General features: G+C 32.5%; 1 protein-coding gene across 1 annotated transcript in view; it reads right to left on the reverse strand.

Annotated features, from left to right (window-relative positions):
- Window positions 1-7,729: 7,729 nt before the first annotated feature.
- LOC106476639 (organic cation transporter protein-like) overlaps window positions 7,730-17,055 on the reverse strand; it is a gene marked incomplete at its 3' end in the record, with an annotated part of 20,694 nt that continues 11,368 nt past the window's right edge. The window contains exons 3-9 of the mRNA XM_022381375.1: window positions 15,964-16,067; window positions 13,806-13,960; window positions 13,253-13,421; window positions 12,612-12,759; window positions 11,747-11,841; window positions 10,250-10,464; window positions 7,730-7,911 (exon numbers count right to left, since the gene is read on the reverse strand). Of these exons, the coding sequence (XP_022237083.1) occupies window positions 7,730-7,911; window positions 10,250-10,464; window positions 11,747-11,841; window positions 12,612-12,759; window positions 13,253-13,421; window positions 13,806-13,960; window positions 15,964-16,067 (1,068 nt within the window). The remainder of the gene's footprint in view (window positions 7,912-10,249; window positions 10,465-11,746; window positions 11,842-12,611; window positions 12,760-13,252; window positions 13,422-13,805; window positions 13,961-15,963; window positions 16,068-17,055) is intronic.

Raw genomic sequence — 17,055 nt, forward strand, 5'->3', positions numbered from 1 at the left:
AAACAAATAATATAACACTCGTCAATACAGAAAATATTTTTTCAAGTACTGAATTATATATTGGTTAAACGTTGATTAAAGAAATTGAATTACCCTGTCTCGCTCATCATATACAAGGATTAATAAATTTCATAAATGATTTCAGTATGAGTGAAGCCTGTAATATTTTATTCTATATCAATATCTTAGAAACTCCAAGCAAACATATTTTGGTAACTAATGATGGATCAAAAACATTGGGTGGTTGGGTTGGTAAGGATAAAATTGATAAGATTTAAACATAACTGTCAGGTTTTTATGTAGGTATGGGCCAGATTCTTTGCAGTAGATGTCTGTGATTTGTTGGCCATAATTTTCAAAACTAAACAAACAACATACAGTCCACTTGTTTTAAAATAATATATTTAAACAAGTCAAACATGTATACAAATGTTTATCTCACTGTTAATTACCACAGTTATACCCAAAGCTTAAGTTAATTTTCTCTTTTCGTCATGTCAAAGTCCACACAGGCTGGTTCAGTTAGTTTAGAACACAACTGAAAAGATGAATTATTCTTCTCTGCTTTGTTATTACAATACAATCGGTGATAAGTTCACTTGTGTTATACTGTTGTTACCACAGTTTTATCCAGAGATTTAAATAATTGTCTCTTTTCGTAAAAGTCTACAAAGGTCTATTCAATTATTTTAGAAAACAATTGACAAGACAAATTATTTATTTTATATTCTGTTATTACAATACAATTCGTGATAATTTCACTTTAAAAATCGCCACTATATGCTCTTGGTGGCTAAACTCACAATTACGCCGTTTAGATATACTTATCTATTTAACTAACTTTGTCTAAATTAACTTTAACTACATTTGTATGCATATTTATATCCCGACCGAAGCCTAAAACTTTCTACACACTATGATATATTATGATGCAATAACACTCAATCAAAACAATGATAAAAACTTAGAAGGTTCTAGTAACATGACACAATAATACAACAAGCCCCAATTCAAAACAATTGAACTACACAATGTATAACTCGTACACAGTTACCTAAGCAAACCTGCGATAAAGTATTGCTTCTAAAAATAACTCAGTTTAACACTTGTACAGTACTAGAACTATCTAAATCATAACACGTGCATTAAACATAAACAGTTGTGTATATCTGACAATAATATCTCATTGAATGAAGGTTTTACCAAAAGATGGATTCTAACAAAAAATAGTAATAAAATTAGATAATAGATAGAATACTTTGGATTCTTTAATGATATCAGAATCATTATTTCAAATATTGATGTGAAATTTGTTTTCTATAGACATAAAAGCAATGACATGATTTATACTGATGTACTTAATGAAAATTATAAAGTTGTTATAAGTGATATTTCATCACAGTTACCTCATGTTATCTACCACAAACAAGCTGGATAAAGCGATTTTGCTTATGAAAATAAAGGCTAAACTTTTCAACATTGTAATAATTACAAGAATATGCACCAACAGTTGAAAATGAGAAAGAGGACATTGATCGTTTCTATGACAACACTGATAAAGCAAAAAAGCAACGCAAACTTGGAAAAGTGGTTAATGTGATGGGAAAGCCAAATGTGAGCGAGTGGACTGCGTGGGCTTGGAGAGAAAAATGGAGGATGAGATATATGGATTGATTGGTGTGTTGCAATGGATCAAATCATTATGAACACATGGTTTGAGTATCACCCGAGAAGAAGGTATAAATAGAAAAGTCCTGGGGATTATGCTAGAAATCAAACTGATTACATCACCGTCAATAAAAGATTCAGAAATGCAATATAAATTTACCCAGTGGATGGCTGCGGGAGTGACCATGTCCTTCTAGTATTCACCATCAAGATAAGATTAAGGAAACTTGAGAGGCCAAAAGCAACAAAAAAAAAGCTTGCTTATACAATTCTAATGGGAAAAAACCAGTGGTTCAGCGGTAAGCCTGAAGCTTATAACACTAAACACCAGGTTTCGATACCCGTGATGGGCACAGTACAGATAGTCCATTGTGTAGCTTCTTTATTAGCAACAAACAACAAAAACGTATTGCCCCTAGTGGCACAGCGATATGTTTGCGGACTTAATAGCTTTTTGTGTAGTTTTATATTTAACTCGAAACGAACTAATTAAACGAAAAAGACCTGATTAAAGAAAGGTATGCAGTTGCAGTTAAAAACAGTTCTGAAAAACTTGAAGATGAAAAAAATATGTTAAAATGGGAAATTTAAAAAAAACTTTAAAAGGAAGTTATTTCATTATAAGAAACAGAAATGGACGATGGAGGAAATTCCTTTAGATCATGAGAAATAGAAAGAAGGTGAAAACTCGTAATACAGAAGAGTATAAAAAACTTGAAAAAAAGAATTCGGTCAATGCGCAATGAAAAAAAAAGGTTTAATGAAAAACGTACAGAAATAGAAAAACAAAAGGATAAAGATGGTACATTAATCTACAGGAATTCCAAAATGTCACAAGTAAAAGAGAATGCACTACTAGTAGATGTATAAAATCTAAGAGTGGTGGTTTAGTTATGGAACGAGAACAAATATTGAAAAAATGGACAGAGTATATTGAAGATCTATTCCACGAAAGTCGTGAAAAAAAGCCATCTATTAAGAAGATTGTTTGTGTGTGATTAAGCACAAAGCTACACAATGGGCTATCTGTGCTCTGCTCACCATGGCTATCCGCAGACATACCGCCGTGCTACTGGGGGCCTATTAAGAAGAACATGGATGGATTGAAAATTCTTAAGCCAGAAGTACGAACAGTTGTGAACAGAATAAAACACAATAAAGGTAAAGGACCAGCTGAAATTGCAGTAGAACAAAAAATGTTTGGAAGAATTTGGTATAGAAAAGTTGACTATTATCAATGAGATTCATGAAAGTTGTAAAATACATGAGGATCTCAGTTAATCTATCGCCACTGTGCTCCCTCAAAAGACCTGGAACCACTGAATGTAAATACCATCGAACCACCAGTTTAAAGAGCCAAGTGACAAAGATCCCATTGAAAGTGTTGACAAAGAGAGCTGGATGTTGAATATGACCAGATATTGCAAAAGATCAATATGGTTTTGTTGAATATCATATACAAGAAACCCTATTTTCATGGTTCGAATGCTTTCAGAGAGGGCAAGAGAAATGAAGAAGGACATTTTCTTATATAATGTTGATTATAATTCTGTTTTCCTATAGTTAATACTTAAACCCTTGTCACTTTCACTAACAGCTACTAAAACTGTCGTCAGTATAATCAGTATAAATTCTCAACCTCCCTCAGGATTTTCTCACTGTATAAATTAAAGTCAGGTTAAAAGACACAGCCTTGCCTAACGCCTCTCGTAAATTGAACGAAATCACTTAATTTACTCTCTATCTTCAGTGCTGCGGTTTGGTCCCAATAGAGGTTTTTTAAAATTTTCAAGTCTTTATCATCAAGGTACAGTTCTTTCAACATTTTCATTAACTCCACATGCTTGACTATAACAAAAGCTTTGGGCATGGTTATTACAAAGAAGACGATCATTCCTGTATGTATTGTCAAAGTAGATAAGGCAGGTCAATATATTCAACTACCTTGGAAGCTGGATAACATCGGATGATAAATGTGATTATGAAATAAAATAGAGAATACAGATGACAAAAGAAGCATTTCTGAAAATGAAAATTTCTATGGGGATGAAGTTAAAAGTCTTGGATTGCAATGTTATACCAATTCTCATGTATGCATCATAATGTTGGACAATATCGCCAGTTATGTAAAATATAATTAAAGCAACTGATTTGTGGTTCTTAAAGAGGATTTTGAACGTATATTGGACAAGTTACACCTCAAATGAAGATATTTTATCAAGAGTAGGTTGCAGAAGAAAGCTGCTGCTTAACATAAGAAAGAGACAAGTGGAGTTTCTCGAACACGTTATGAGGAAAGAAGAAATTGAAAGTTTGGTCGTAACTGAAAGGATTGAAGAAAGGAGAGACCATGGAAAACAGAGATTGATTTATATCAAAAGTGTAGCCAAATGAATGAATGTATCGACATTGGAGAATAAATCTGTGGAAGACCATTCGGACAACGAATTGTATGATAATGAGACGAATTTGAAGGTTGAGATCTTCTTGCATCTAAGACAAACACCAGCAAAACTATATAGATTTTATTTCGTATTAGTTGAAAAGAGTAAAGGAATAATGGATGTTTATAATAAAAGTTTTGAAACTATGAGAACACTATGAGCTTTTGGTTTCCATGTGGTAATCTCTATAAAAAAACATTTCATGATCCTATAGGCCCACCTGGAACGGTTTTAGAGTACCCAATAATGGTAATTATTATGTTGAAAATAAGGGATTAGATTTTTTTAAAGAGACAACTGATAATAATGACGATATTAATTTATTGTTAATGGAAGACTGTGTTCACAGTAAATACAAATCGACGACAAGTCTCTCATTAATATTCTTAATAGAAATAAAAAATAGCTAATATATACCAGAAAGTCCCCCCTCTCCAGTGGCAAAGCGGCATGTCTGCAGACTTATACTACAAGAAACCGAGTTTCGATACCTGTGGTAGGCAGAGTACAAATAGCCCTTTGTGAAACTTGGTGCTTTATAACAAACAACAACAAAATACCAAAAAGTAATGTAACTAGAAACTTTGCATTCTATGATATTGGACATTGAGTGAAAGCTAGTATTGCTAGTAAACGCACGTTTAAACACAATCATATCATCGGTGACAAAAAACAACAACCTCAAAGTAGCTTAAATATAGACATGATATCGTCATTAAACCCACGGATAAAAAGGTAGTATAGTCGTATGACATAAGGATTTGTATGTAGCTGAGGTAGAACAACAAATATGAATACTACATTAAACTCCAAACGGATCATCTAGAGGAATACTAAACCATCATACAATAGATCCTATACAGATTAATAGATTCAGAAGAACTCCCACTATACGAGTAAGACCTACTCGAAGAACTGAGAACACCTTGTTTTACATCATACTTAAGATACACAAGTCTGAAAACCCTGGGAACTTATAGTTTCAACATGTGATTGTCCTACAGAGTTAATCTCTAGCTTTTTAGACAAAAAAAATTATACCTTTTGTACACACACTTTCAACTCAAATGAAAATAGCACCGAAGCTCTTCAAGTGTTTAATAATATTTTCCAAACCACTTCTAATCCACTACTATTCACGATGGACATCAAGTCCTTATATACTCTTGTACCACATAGTGAGAATCTTGAAGCTTTATGGTTCTACAACAACCAGCAACAAGTGCTAGAACCATCAACAGACACTCTTGTTAGACTAACAACTTTGAGGTTCTACCACAACCAACGACAAGTGCTAGAACCATCAACAGACACTTTTGTAAGACTATCTGAACTAACTTTGAGGTTCTACCATAACCACGAAAAGTGCTAGAACCATCAACAGACACTTTTGTAAGACTATTTGAACTAACTTTCAGGTTCTACCATAACCACGAAAAGTGCTAGAACCATCAACAGACACTTTTGTAAGACTATCTGAACTAACTTTGATGTTCTACCATAACCACGAAAAGTGCTAGAACCACCAACAGACACTCTTATAAGACTATCTGAACTAGTTTTGACATTGAATGATTTTTCTTTCAATGATACATATTATAAACAAAATAAACAGTGTAGTTATGGGTACCAAGATGGGGCCATCATTCGCCAACCAGTTTCTTTTCTATTTATGATTGACTCATGTCTGTGGTTAAATATTTCTAAAATTTCGTTCACAACGCTAGCTGCTTCAGAATCCTGGATCTCCGTCACTCATTTACTTGTTATTATTATTTGATTTTTAAAGAAACTTTTCAATATAATTGAAACTTTAATTTTTGATTATTGTTTTTATTTATAATGATATGTATATATGTATATTAATAGTATCTTACTTTTAAAATAATATTCATTTGCCTGTAATTAGATCTGTTGTATGACGCTTATTTTGACTGTTCTGTGTTTGATAATTCTTATGGTATCAAACCCTTTGTTTCATCAGAGTTTGTCCCCCGGTGGGACAGTGGGAAGTCTAAGGACTTGCAACGCTAAAATCCGGGGTTCTGTTACCCGCGGTGGACACAGTAGATAGCCCGGTGTGTCTTTGCTCTAAAACAAACAAACAACTAAAGTTTAAAATGAACAAAGGAGAGCCGTCTCAGCCCGAAAGTTGTGGACATTAAAACATCCATTTAACGTCAGTCAATTTTTGTGGTATAACTTTTCCCCCATATTTTGTTTTCGATTTCTTCTTACCACAGCAGTCTTTAGCTGAATTTTTTAACCTACCAGTTCATATAAAACTTAGCTAATATATCGACGCAACTCCGAAAAAGGTCTACACGAAGTTCACAGCTCTTACCATTATAAGCGAAAGTGATAAAACAAATTACTAGGTATTAATAAAACTATGTGCACTGTAGTAGTAAAACAATGTACGCGGTGGTAATAAAACAATATCCACGGTAATAATAAAACACTTCACACTAGACTAATAAAACAATGTACACGACAGTCATAAAACAATGTACACTACAGTAATAAAATAATGCACAAGGTAGTTGTAAAATAACGTATACGACAGTAATAAAACAATGCACACAGTGGTAGTAAAGCAACGTATACATTAGTAATAAAACAATGTACACGACAGTCAGAAAACAATCAATGCATGCGGTTGTAGTAAAACAATGCGCACGGTAGTAGTAGTAGTACAACAATGTACACAACAGTAATAAAACAGTAGTCGTGGTAGTAATAAAACAATGTACAGTACAATCACAAAACAATGGTACGCGGTATAAATAAGACACTGAACTGGGTGAGATCTAATCTGAGGTAGTCAGAGCCTTAAAGATTTCGGTTTTAATGAATTTGCATATATACTTTTAATGATAACTTAACAACATAAAAGATAGTCATATTTATGTACAACCAGTTTTGCCCGTCCCCTCAAAAAATGGCGGTTTGAAGTTTTGAAAAACTCCTTGGGAGCCCCGCCCTCTCTCCAGCGATCTTTGTTCACGAAACTTCCCCCTTTATCATAAAATAAAACCGTACGTTGAGAAAAAAAAAAGCAATTTTCAACTACACTCCGAAAAGTTCAAAATGGTGCAGCGTAAGTTAAAAATGGTTCATAATATAAACCATTACGTCACGCACAGACAAAATGAAAACTGACTTTTATGTATATTAGGCTTTAATTAGCGTAAAAACACTAGTATCACGCAAAAGTTCGTGACTTTTAGATAACTTTAAGAAATTTCATATCAAAATCTTAGTTAAATTAATATTTTTTTTTACTTTTCAGTTTGTTCTATGACTATAAGTATTATGACTATATGAAGAATCTTTCCAAGTCATTTCTAATGTTAAAAAGCGCTATAGAAGAAATTGGAAAAGTTTTTCGGCATTTTGTTATTTGATACAAAAGCTGAATTGAAGCCAGCTCTCGTCAAAAGTATTATACACAATATCAGGCGACAGTTTTGTTGCTCAGCTGCACAGACGAATGGAGCGTTACCCGAAGTGTTATATATATATATTCGATATTTGTCCAAGTTTTCTGAATGATAAAAACTATGAATTCGAATTGCAAGGTATTTAATGGTTTCATGAAAGAATTGTTAACCTACCAGTTCTTTAACAAAAGGAGCCACCATTGATCCAAAACGGGCGCACATTGAGCTCGACCCAACCCCAACATTTCGCACAACAGTTGGGAATAGTTCAACAGAGTATATATATAAAATACTAAATGAAGCGGAGACGCAAAATTTTCCAAACATGGTCAGGGTTATCAACAACCAGTGGAGATCTGTTGAGAAAAGGGAAAATAACTTAAATTCGCAATTATTTATGTACGGAGGCACACTATTATAACATAATAGTAAATTGACAAAAAAATATTGATAAACATAATGAAGTGGTCTATTTTGGTGGGAAGATATTACATATTTGGACAGAATTTTTTTTCTCTTACACCAACCCAAAGCTAAAAAAAAAATGTTTTGAAACAATAGAAATCATCAAATTAGACGATCTTTCACTAAACCGTAACAATGGCTCTAGCAACATCAATTAAATTTGGCTGAATATTTTCCCTTAGCTTTCGCAACACACTTAACCAGTCGTGACCTTGTCTTTAGCTATAATCCTGTTACTAGGTTACAACATTCCATAACATTAAACCTTTACGTCTTTTGTCTTTGCACTTGTATATAAACTTTTTTATTCACGCTGACGAAGAACCCATTTGAAATAAATATATAAATCTAATAGAGATGGCTGGTATGTGCATTAGAAACTTTTATTTAAAAACACAAAAGAAGTAACAATGTTTCGATCTCCTTGGTTCATCTTCAGGTTAAGCTATCTCTACTATATATATATAAACTGTTTATGTTTAGCTTTAGATCAAACCTGAAGAAGGCAGACCAATATTCTGTTGAAACACGTAATATGTTCCTCTCAAAATAAACCATTTCATTGTGCTTATAAATCGTTGTTTCTCAAATTACTATTAGCTTGCAATTAGTTGTTACATAATACAGCAAAATATAAAATTGCAATGTGAGCAAAAATATACTAATTATTTAATCAAACTATTGTGTTGAAATTTCCTTATCATTTAAGCCCAATAAAGAAAATTCAATCTCTTGTTGATGAGATGCCTTTGTCTCACAACAGGTATGACTTTTTTCTGCTACGCGATTGTATTTGTTTTTTGAATGTGTCAAAATGTTTAGCTAAATCAACAAAACTTTAGTTAAAATCCTGCTAATGTAATATGATAAAAAGTTGATTTATAAAGGGATGACAAAACAACTTAATCCTTCCAAGAGTTGACTTACTAATACACAGGATGACAAAACAACTTAATCCTTCTAAGAGTTGACATATTAGTACACAGGGTGAAAAAAACAAAACACTTAATCCTTCCAAGAGTTGACTTACTAATACACAGGATGAAAAACACACTTTATCCTTCCAAGAGTTGACACATTAGTACACAGGATGACAAAACACTTAATCCTTCCAAGAGTTGACTTACTCATACACAGGATGACAAAACAACTTAATCCTTCTAAGAGTTGACATATTAGTACACAGGATGAAAAACACACTTTATCCTTCCCAGAGTTGACTTATTAATACACAGGATGAAAAAAAAGCACATTTAACTCTTCCAAGAGTTGACTTCAGGGCGATAAAGAATACCTAATCCTCCAAAGCGCTGACTTATGTATATTTAGTTCATAGGGTGACAAAACAACCCAGTCCTTGAAAGATTTGACTTACTATTACACAGTACTATGAAGGATTATATGTTCTTTGTCACCCTGTATATTAATCAGAAATTTCAAAACCTTGTTGTACTTTGTCGCACTAAGGTCAACGCTTTTAAATATTAGATTGTTCTGCGTATTAGTAGGTCAATAGTTTAAGGTTTAGGTGTTCTCTGTCATATTGTGTATTAGTAGGTCAGTCGATTAAAATATTAGGTGTTCTCTGTCAACTTGTGTATTAGTAGGTCAATAGTTTAAGGTTTATGCGTTCTCTGTCATATTGTGTATTAGTAGGTCAGTAGATTAAAAGATTAGGTGTCCTCTGTCACCTTGTTTAAAGGATTAGGTGTTCTTTGTCACCTTGATATTAGTTGGTCAATAGATTAAACTATTAAGTTTCTCTGTCACTTTGTGTATTAGTAGGTCAATAGATTAAAGGATTAGGTTAGGTTTATCTGTCACCTTGTGTATTAGTAATTCAATAGATTAAAGAATTGGGTTTCTCTGTCAGCTTAACAAGGTAACAGAGAACGAATGCCTAATTTTTCAAAGCGTTGACTTACTAGTACAGAGGATGACAAAACTACCTATTTCTCATCAGAATCTGTTTGATAAATTCTTGTTTATAATTATCATAAAATAAATGATCAGCATGGTGCAATTTTCATTGAAAACTCGGTTAATTAAAGTTATTAAATTCGTACGTGTTTCATGTGTCTATTTTCGCTTTAAATAACAATAAAACATTAGAGCATAAAACATTTAGAATATGTACCGTTTCTTACCTTCGAAGCATAAAAACGAATATATTGATTTTTAAATAAAAACATGGTAAAACGTAGAAGGGATAGAAAATATATAACTTACAATTTGGAACTAGAAAGGTAAACACACAGGCAAGCCCACCAGAGACCATTAACGCCATTAAAGGTATACGACGGCCAAGGTGCTTGATTGAAAACATTACTGTAATGGCGGCTGGATACTCAGTTATACCAGCGATGAAGAAATTGATGTATGGATTCCCTCCCAAGTCATTTGTCCTCAATGAGAGCCCGTAAAAGGCAAAGGAAACCACAAACCTGCAAAAACCGTAAAAAAAAGTGAATTTCTAATATTCATTTTCTCCATTGAAGAATCTTTAGAAATATTCTTCTGTAATTAAAACTGAAGACTAAGCACGCTTAGCTGGTTTGGATAGCTTTACGAACTTAAGAACTGTTTTAAGTTAAAAAAAAAAGACGAGTTTTACTAAATTTTACGAAATTTTTCGAACCAAATTTTTAAGGTGAAAAATCGTACAATTTTACATTATCTACCTATAGTCACAGAATATATTCTGAGCAATAAAGTGTAATATATGAAAATAGTAAATACGAGAGGAGTAGTCATGTCATCTGAGCTGACAGTATTGGCGAAACAAATAACATTTTCTGCATGTATATCTAATGAAAGATTATGGCCTTTATATATTCAGCACTGTATTTGAAACTAAAACACACGAAACTTAATAAACTGTAGCAGTTTCAAGGCCCATAAATGAAGGAGTTGCTTATTTATGCCTCAACAAATACCACAAATGAGACCCAAAAATACAATGAAAAATCTCAACAAATTAAGCTCAACAAACACAAAATATCAGGCTCAACAAATCAGATTAAACAATTACGTGAAATTAGGCTTTAAAGATAAACTAAACCTAAATCCCAATTACTTGCTTAGAAATTACATAACTAATTCGACTTGTCATGTTCTCTGAAATATGATTAAAACGGCAGTCTGTTAAAAACTGAGTCAAATAAATGACAAATGACTCCAACTATCCTTCTCCTCTGAAACTCCGTTAGCTCTTTCCGTGTACTCATCGTTCGGCGTACAAGTTCGAAATGACTTCCGAGCGAACCGCTGATCACCTTTATAGGCCAAACTATTTGCAACTTTCGTCGTCACACCCATTTTCCTGCAATCAGAGGTGTGTCCCATGACTTTTGGTAGGATAGTGTAGTACTTATATCAACTGTATATTAACGTCCATTTATTGAATGGTCACCTGTAACATATCATTCAAATGTACTGGCAACTCTGCTGTCAGTAATTTTAACCGCAATGTCATGGCCAGTTCATTACAATGGTGAGGATATTATGTAGTGGTTGAAAAGTAAGATGATTAATGTTAAAGTGGTCAGGATATAAAAGTTGACAAGTAAGATTAAAAAGATGATCAAGATATATCATAATGGTTAAGAAGTAAGATGATAAAGGTAGTAAGGATATGACATAACGGTTGAGAAGTAAGATGATATAGGTGATCCGGACATAATGTAATACTTACGAATATGCAATTAAGTTAAGAGAACAACATACCAGGTGAAGAAAATGTTCAAACTTTTCTTTCTCATGTTAGAAGTCTTTAGCAAATCAAGGAAAGTAGGGTGACGAAACTTCTTAGTCTCTTCTCTCTACGAAGATAAAATATGACGTAATTTATTTCTAAACAGCATAACTGTACGTAGTGCATGATAATCTACATGTTTGTAAATATTACAACTTTAGATTATCTTCAATAAGAAACACTACCTTTCTCTATGTTTTTGATAAACATAGGTATTAGGTATTGATATTTACAAGTGTAAAACAAACATATATTATATATATAGACACACACACACACCAAGAAAAGTTGAACATCATGGTTTGAAAACACTCAGACCATAAGTGGAGATATACAATTTACATAACATAACATGTACAAGCATCATTTTTCAGAATTGAGTCCGTGCTAAAGTAGTCCTACTTTCTTGGTCATAGTTCATAAAAAGGTCCTTTTTTTAGTCTCACTCTGTTGACGTTAGTTTAATGTTGTTCTACTGTGCTTAAGTAGGTAGTCTTTAGACACTTAAAATTGAAACAAGCTTTCGTAAAGACCAAAATGCCATTTTATTTGACAAACAAATATATATTGAGATCCCACTAACATCAATTTCATCTCATAATTTAATCATTCATTCTCCGGCATATCTCTGGAGTTAATAGTTTTATCAAACTCATAAAAAACAGATTTTATTCAATAAAGGTTTATTACGTTTACTTTTTGTATTACATGATTACAAAACCTTATAAAGGCAATGCCTATCAGTTTTTTTTTTTTTGCAGTTTGTCCCAATTTTTATGCACCATTTTTTCCCCTAATATTTCCAATAATTTATCGTAAGTCTATATTCGTAGGTACCTTTACTTCCTTTCTCTTGAGATTCTGTACAATTTCTTTTATGTTGGTTACGTCTTTATGGTTAAGTCTCATAGCTGTTTCAATTTCTTTCTCAGCCTGTTCGACCTTCCCGTGAGTCAATAACCAACGAGGGGATTCTGGGAGAAGCCTGAAGAAAGATCATAGAATATTGTGACTCTGAATCCTCAAAAATATAACAGTTCAGTTTAGAATTAAAAAGAAATGTTATGTACATTTTTAATGATATACATATGTTATTTTATTCGAATACGTGCTCCTATTTAAAAAGCAAGGTCTATGTGATGTAAATATTGAAACAAATTCACACGAAAACATGAATATGTAATGTTATATACACATGTATATATATATAAAGCTGCAACGCATGTACGTGGGAGAAGTTTTCCACACTGGGGCTCCTGAGAACCAGAGTTTGTAAAATAATTAATGGTGCATTGCTTTAAAATTATTTCAATCATTTTTTCTTCACTTTTGTAAGCACCCCGCCTCAAAATTAATATTATATGGTCAGTCACCATTTCGAGGTTATTTTGTTGAAATACATTTGAGATTGATTTAGAGAGTTTTTCATTATTCTAATTATGCGTAAAAGATTGAACTTTTCAAACAATACTACCCACCACCAATGAATGGACAAAACTATCCACGGGACTGTTAGTGTCAGTTGCAAAGTAAACCAATCTCTCACAAACCAAGCTATTCCTGGTAGTATAATGTAGCCAGTGGTCCAGCATAGCATGAAGACAATTCCCATCACACTGCGATACTCTGGTCCAATCACTTCCATAACTATACACAAAATAAATGAGTCACTTCAAACACATTTTTCTGAAACAAAACTGTGACTCTTAAGTACATAGGTAAGCTAGATTAAAAGTAGGCTAGTTCGTCAAACGTTTTGTTAAGAATTGGTTGGGTTAAGGCTAAGTTAATTATTGATAGATATTAACAGTTATCCACGTTTCCTTAAATATGGAAATTCAGAGAATTATAGCTAATCTATGATTTAAATATACATTTATTCATCAGATTGAGCCTAACTGATTAGTATTTATATAAAACAAATGTTGCTATGATTACCGCCTTGTGAGAGCATAGTGAGTAATATTTTTAACATAGAATACTTTAAATATAAATACATTTATTAAATACAGCATTAAGGATAAAACATACATAAAACAAAAGCTGTTGTGACTGCTCCAGAAGCTCCAAATCCAACAAAGTATCGAAGTGCGGCAAACATGGCAAACGATGTAGAAAACGAACACGCCAAAGCAGAGGCAAAGAAGATGGCGACATTTATTAGTATAATGGGACGACGACCAAACCTGAAACATGAAAAAAAAATCGATTTGTGTTAAGGTGAGCAACAGATTAATGTACTAGACACTAAACGATGACAATATCTTATTAAACAAAAGGTTAAAGCTGAATCAGTGACTTGTTTTAAGTACAATGATAAGTTTTATCAACATTCCAATTCTCCATAAGACATTAAACAGCGTTGGAATACTACATAAATATAATAAGTTAGGTTTACAATAAAAACTATGTTTTTAACATTTTATTAACTGCTAGACTTTGAAAGATTAGCTTCAGTATGCAAAGTTTTGAAGCTAGAATTTTAAGTTTCTTTGAAATTAATTTAACTTTGATGGATTGCATGAAATGTGATAGTTATACTTAGCATAAATGTTTTGTCATAGTTTAGAAATGTTATCCAAGTTGTGGGAGCTGTTGTACTGAAAGCAAATAAAATGTTCGTTATTTGACTTCCAATGCTAGCTTACAAAAAATATAAGCAACACCTTTAATTCCTATCTGTTCGTTAAAAAAAAAAGCTGGGCGTGGTTCCGTGATTAGTGTGCTCAGAGTGTGAATCTGAAGATTCATGGTCTGCTGCTCGTTACCGTAAAAAGCGATCTGCACCGCTTGTGCCATAAGAATGACAACAAAATTCTACTTTTCGATCATACAAGAACTGACAGTGAAAAAAGACCTGTTGATTAACTGCCTTCCCTCTAGCGTATCAGTTTAAACTTATGGACGGCTATGCATAAGTAGCTCCACGTAGCTTTGCGCGAAATTATAAAACAAAAACCGTTCTTAAAATAAGCACCCTATAAAAAGCAGAAACCTTTAGCTGTAAGTTTCACATTCTAGTTATCTAGTACATCTTATGCAAACATCTTAAGTTTTTTTTAACTTTTGATCTATTAAATTATTTTATTAATGGGTTATTAACAAAATATTCACTTTACTTGAATTATACGACTAACATCTGAATCAAATGATATAATAAATAACATCAATAATTTAGTAATCACTTTTTTATTTTCAATTCACCATTTACGCTCTTGCCAACTTCAAATAACATCATTGTTAAACTGTGAGGATACATAACTTTATCGATATATATTTTAAAAGAGTGAAATGGTAGTTTCAAACTAATTTAGTTGTGTTACTAATTAGTTTCATCATGTAAAAAAAATTGCTTGCCATGGAAAAAGAGTTTGGAAATCTTTGCAAAATGTAACCCGAGGTTCGTTTGCATATGCCTAGTGGAGATGGAAAATATGTTTATAATGTAGCCAAGTAGTCAAATAAAGATGTCAGAAAAGCATCAAGTCATGTCTATAACTCCTTCGAAGTGCTAAAACAGAACTAATGATATGCAGTGACGTGCATTTTAATTTATATTTTAAACAAGGGATGTTTAAAACATACTCTGTTGTTTAAATATTCACTAAATATTTTATGTACATTTAGCCGATAGGTGTGAGCTAGCAGTTTATGATTGGTCCATAATTGCAAGTCCAGACTTCAGTTTTCGAGTTTACTTGAAAGGAAAATTTCCCTTAAAACATTCAAAAATTTTAGTGCTAAGCAACACATATAAATAATCCCATTAGCAAATTATTCATTCAGGAATTGGTAATTAGTAAACAGCTGGAAGTGATGAATGTTTTTGTATATTTTCTTGTAAGAGTGCTAGTGAATTTACAATGTACTGTTTCATAATCAGCAAGATAGGCTTAGCGTGGAGAACTTATTTTCCCTGACCAAAGTAGGTCTGGTTTAGAATGTGTATTTTAATTTAACACGTTACCAGATCGGATGATGTTCACAAGGTTGAACTTAATTTCAGTCTTATATTTGGCTTACAAATAAATGAGTAAACAAATGTACAATATTTAATCTTTTTTTTTTACAGTAAATCACAGTATATATTTATTCGAGAAATCTTGGAGCCATCTATCAGTTCAAATAAAAAACAGTGAAAAACCATCTCTTATAACAGTTAATTAAAAAAAAAAATTACTCGTGATACCTGTCAGCAAGTTGTCCAGATAAAAATACAGCACTCAGAAAACCACTCATGTACACAGACGTGCTTAATGAAGTCAACCACTCATTGCTGCAGACTAGGTCCCACTGTTAAGGAAAAACATATTTTAAAAGGAAAATATTTAATTCAGGTTATTATTATTATATTTTGATAACAACTGTAATAATAACAGATATTATTATAACGCTGAATAAAGATTTGCACTCACATTCTAAAATAGTAAATTTTATGTAAAATTCAAATGTAAGCTGTTTTTTGCGGATCATCATTTAAGATAATAAAATTCTATGAAATGTAAATACAAAAACCACTATTTGTTGATCATTATTTACCAAAAAATATTTATAAAATTCAAGTGTAAGCCGCAAGATACTTTTCGTCATTTACAATAGTAAATTTTGTGAAAAATTTCAATTGCAAGGCCTGACTTGGCCCAGTGGTTAGAACACTCGACTCGCAATCTGCGGAGGGTCGTGGGTTCGAATTCCTGTCACCAAACATGTTCGCTCTTTCAGACGTGAGGGCATTATAACGTGAAGATCAATCCCACTATTGTTTGTAGAAGAGTAGCCCAAGAATTGGCGGTGAGTGGCGTTGACTAGCTGCCTTCTCTTTAGTCTATTACTGCTAAATTAGAGACGGCTAGCACAGTCCTTTAGTACTTCTGAGCTCTGAGCGAAGCTAAGAAGAATAAAACCATTAATATGCAAGTAATTCGTTTTTGCTTCTTTGTTTAATCACATTGAGCTATCTGCTGTGTCCACCGTGGGGAATCGAACCCCAAATTTTAGTGTTGTAAGTCTATAGACTTACCGCTGTTCCATTGGGAGACCATTACTTTTTTTATCGTCACTCAAAGTAATACAATTTGTGCATCTAAAACAATGTCAAATTAAAGTGGAAATCACTTAATTATATTAATACTATTATCAATCAATCAATCAGAAGTCATAAACTTTGAATTTTGTGACGGATTTATTATTATATGTTTATTTTAATATCGATGTTTGCTTGAATTAAATTTATATTTACAAGTGTACATAACTTATACAGATAAATATATATTGCAAAACT

Source organism: Limulus polyphemus, unplaced genomic scaffold, assembly GCF_000517525.1.
Source record: "Limulus polyphemus unplaced genomic scaffold, Limulus_polyphemus-2.1.2 Scaffold158, whole genome shotgun sequence".
NCBI classification, from domain to species: Eukaryota; Metazoa; Arthropoda; class Merostomata; order Xiphosura; family Limulidae; genus Limulus; species Limulus polyphemus.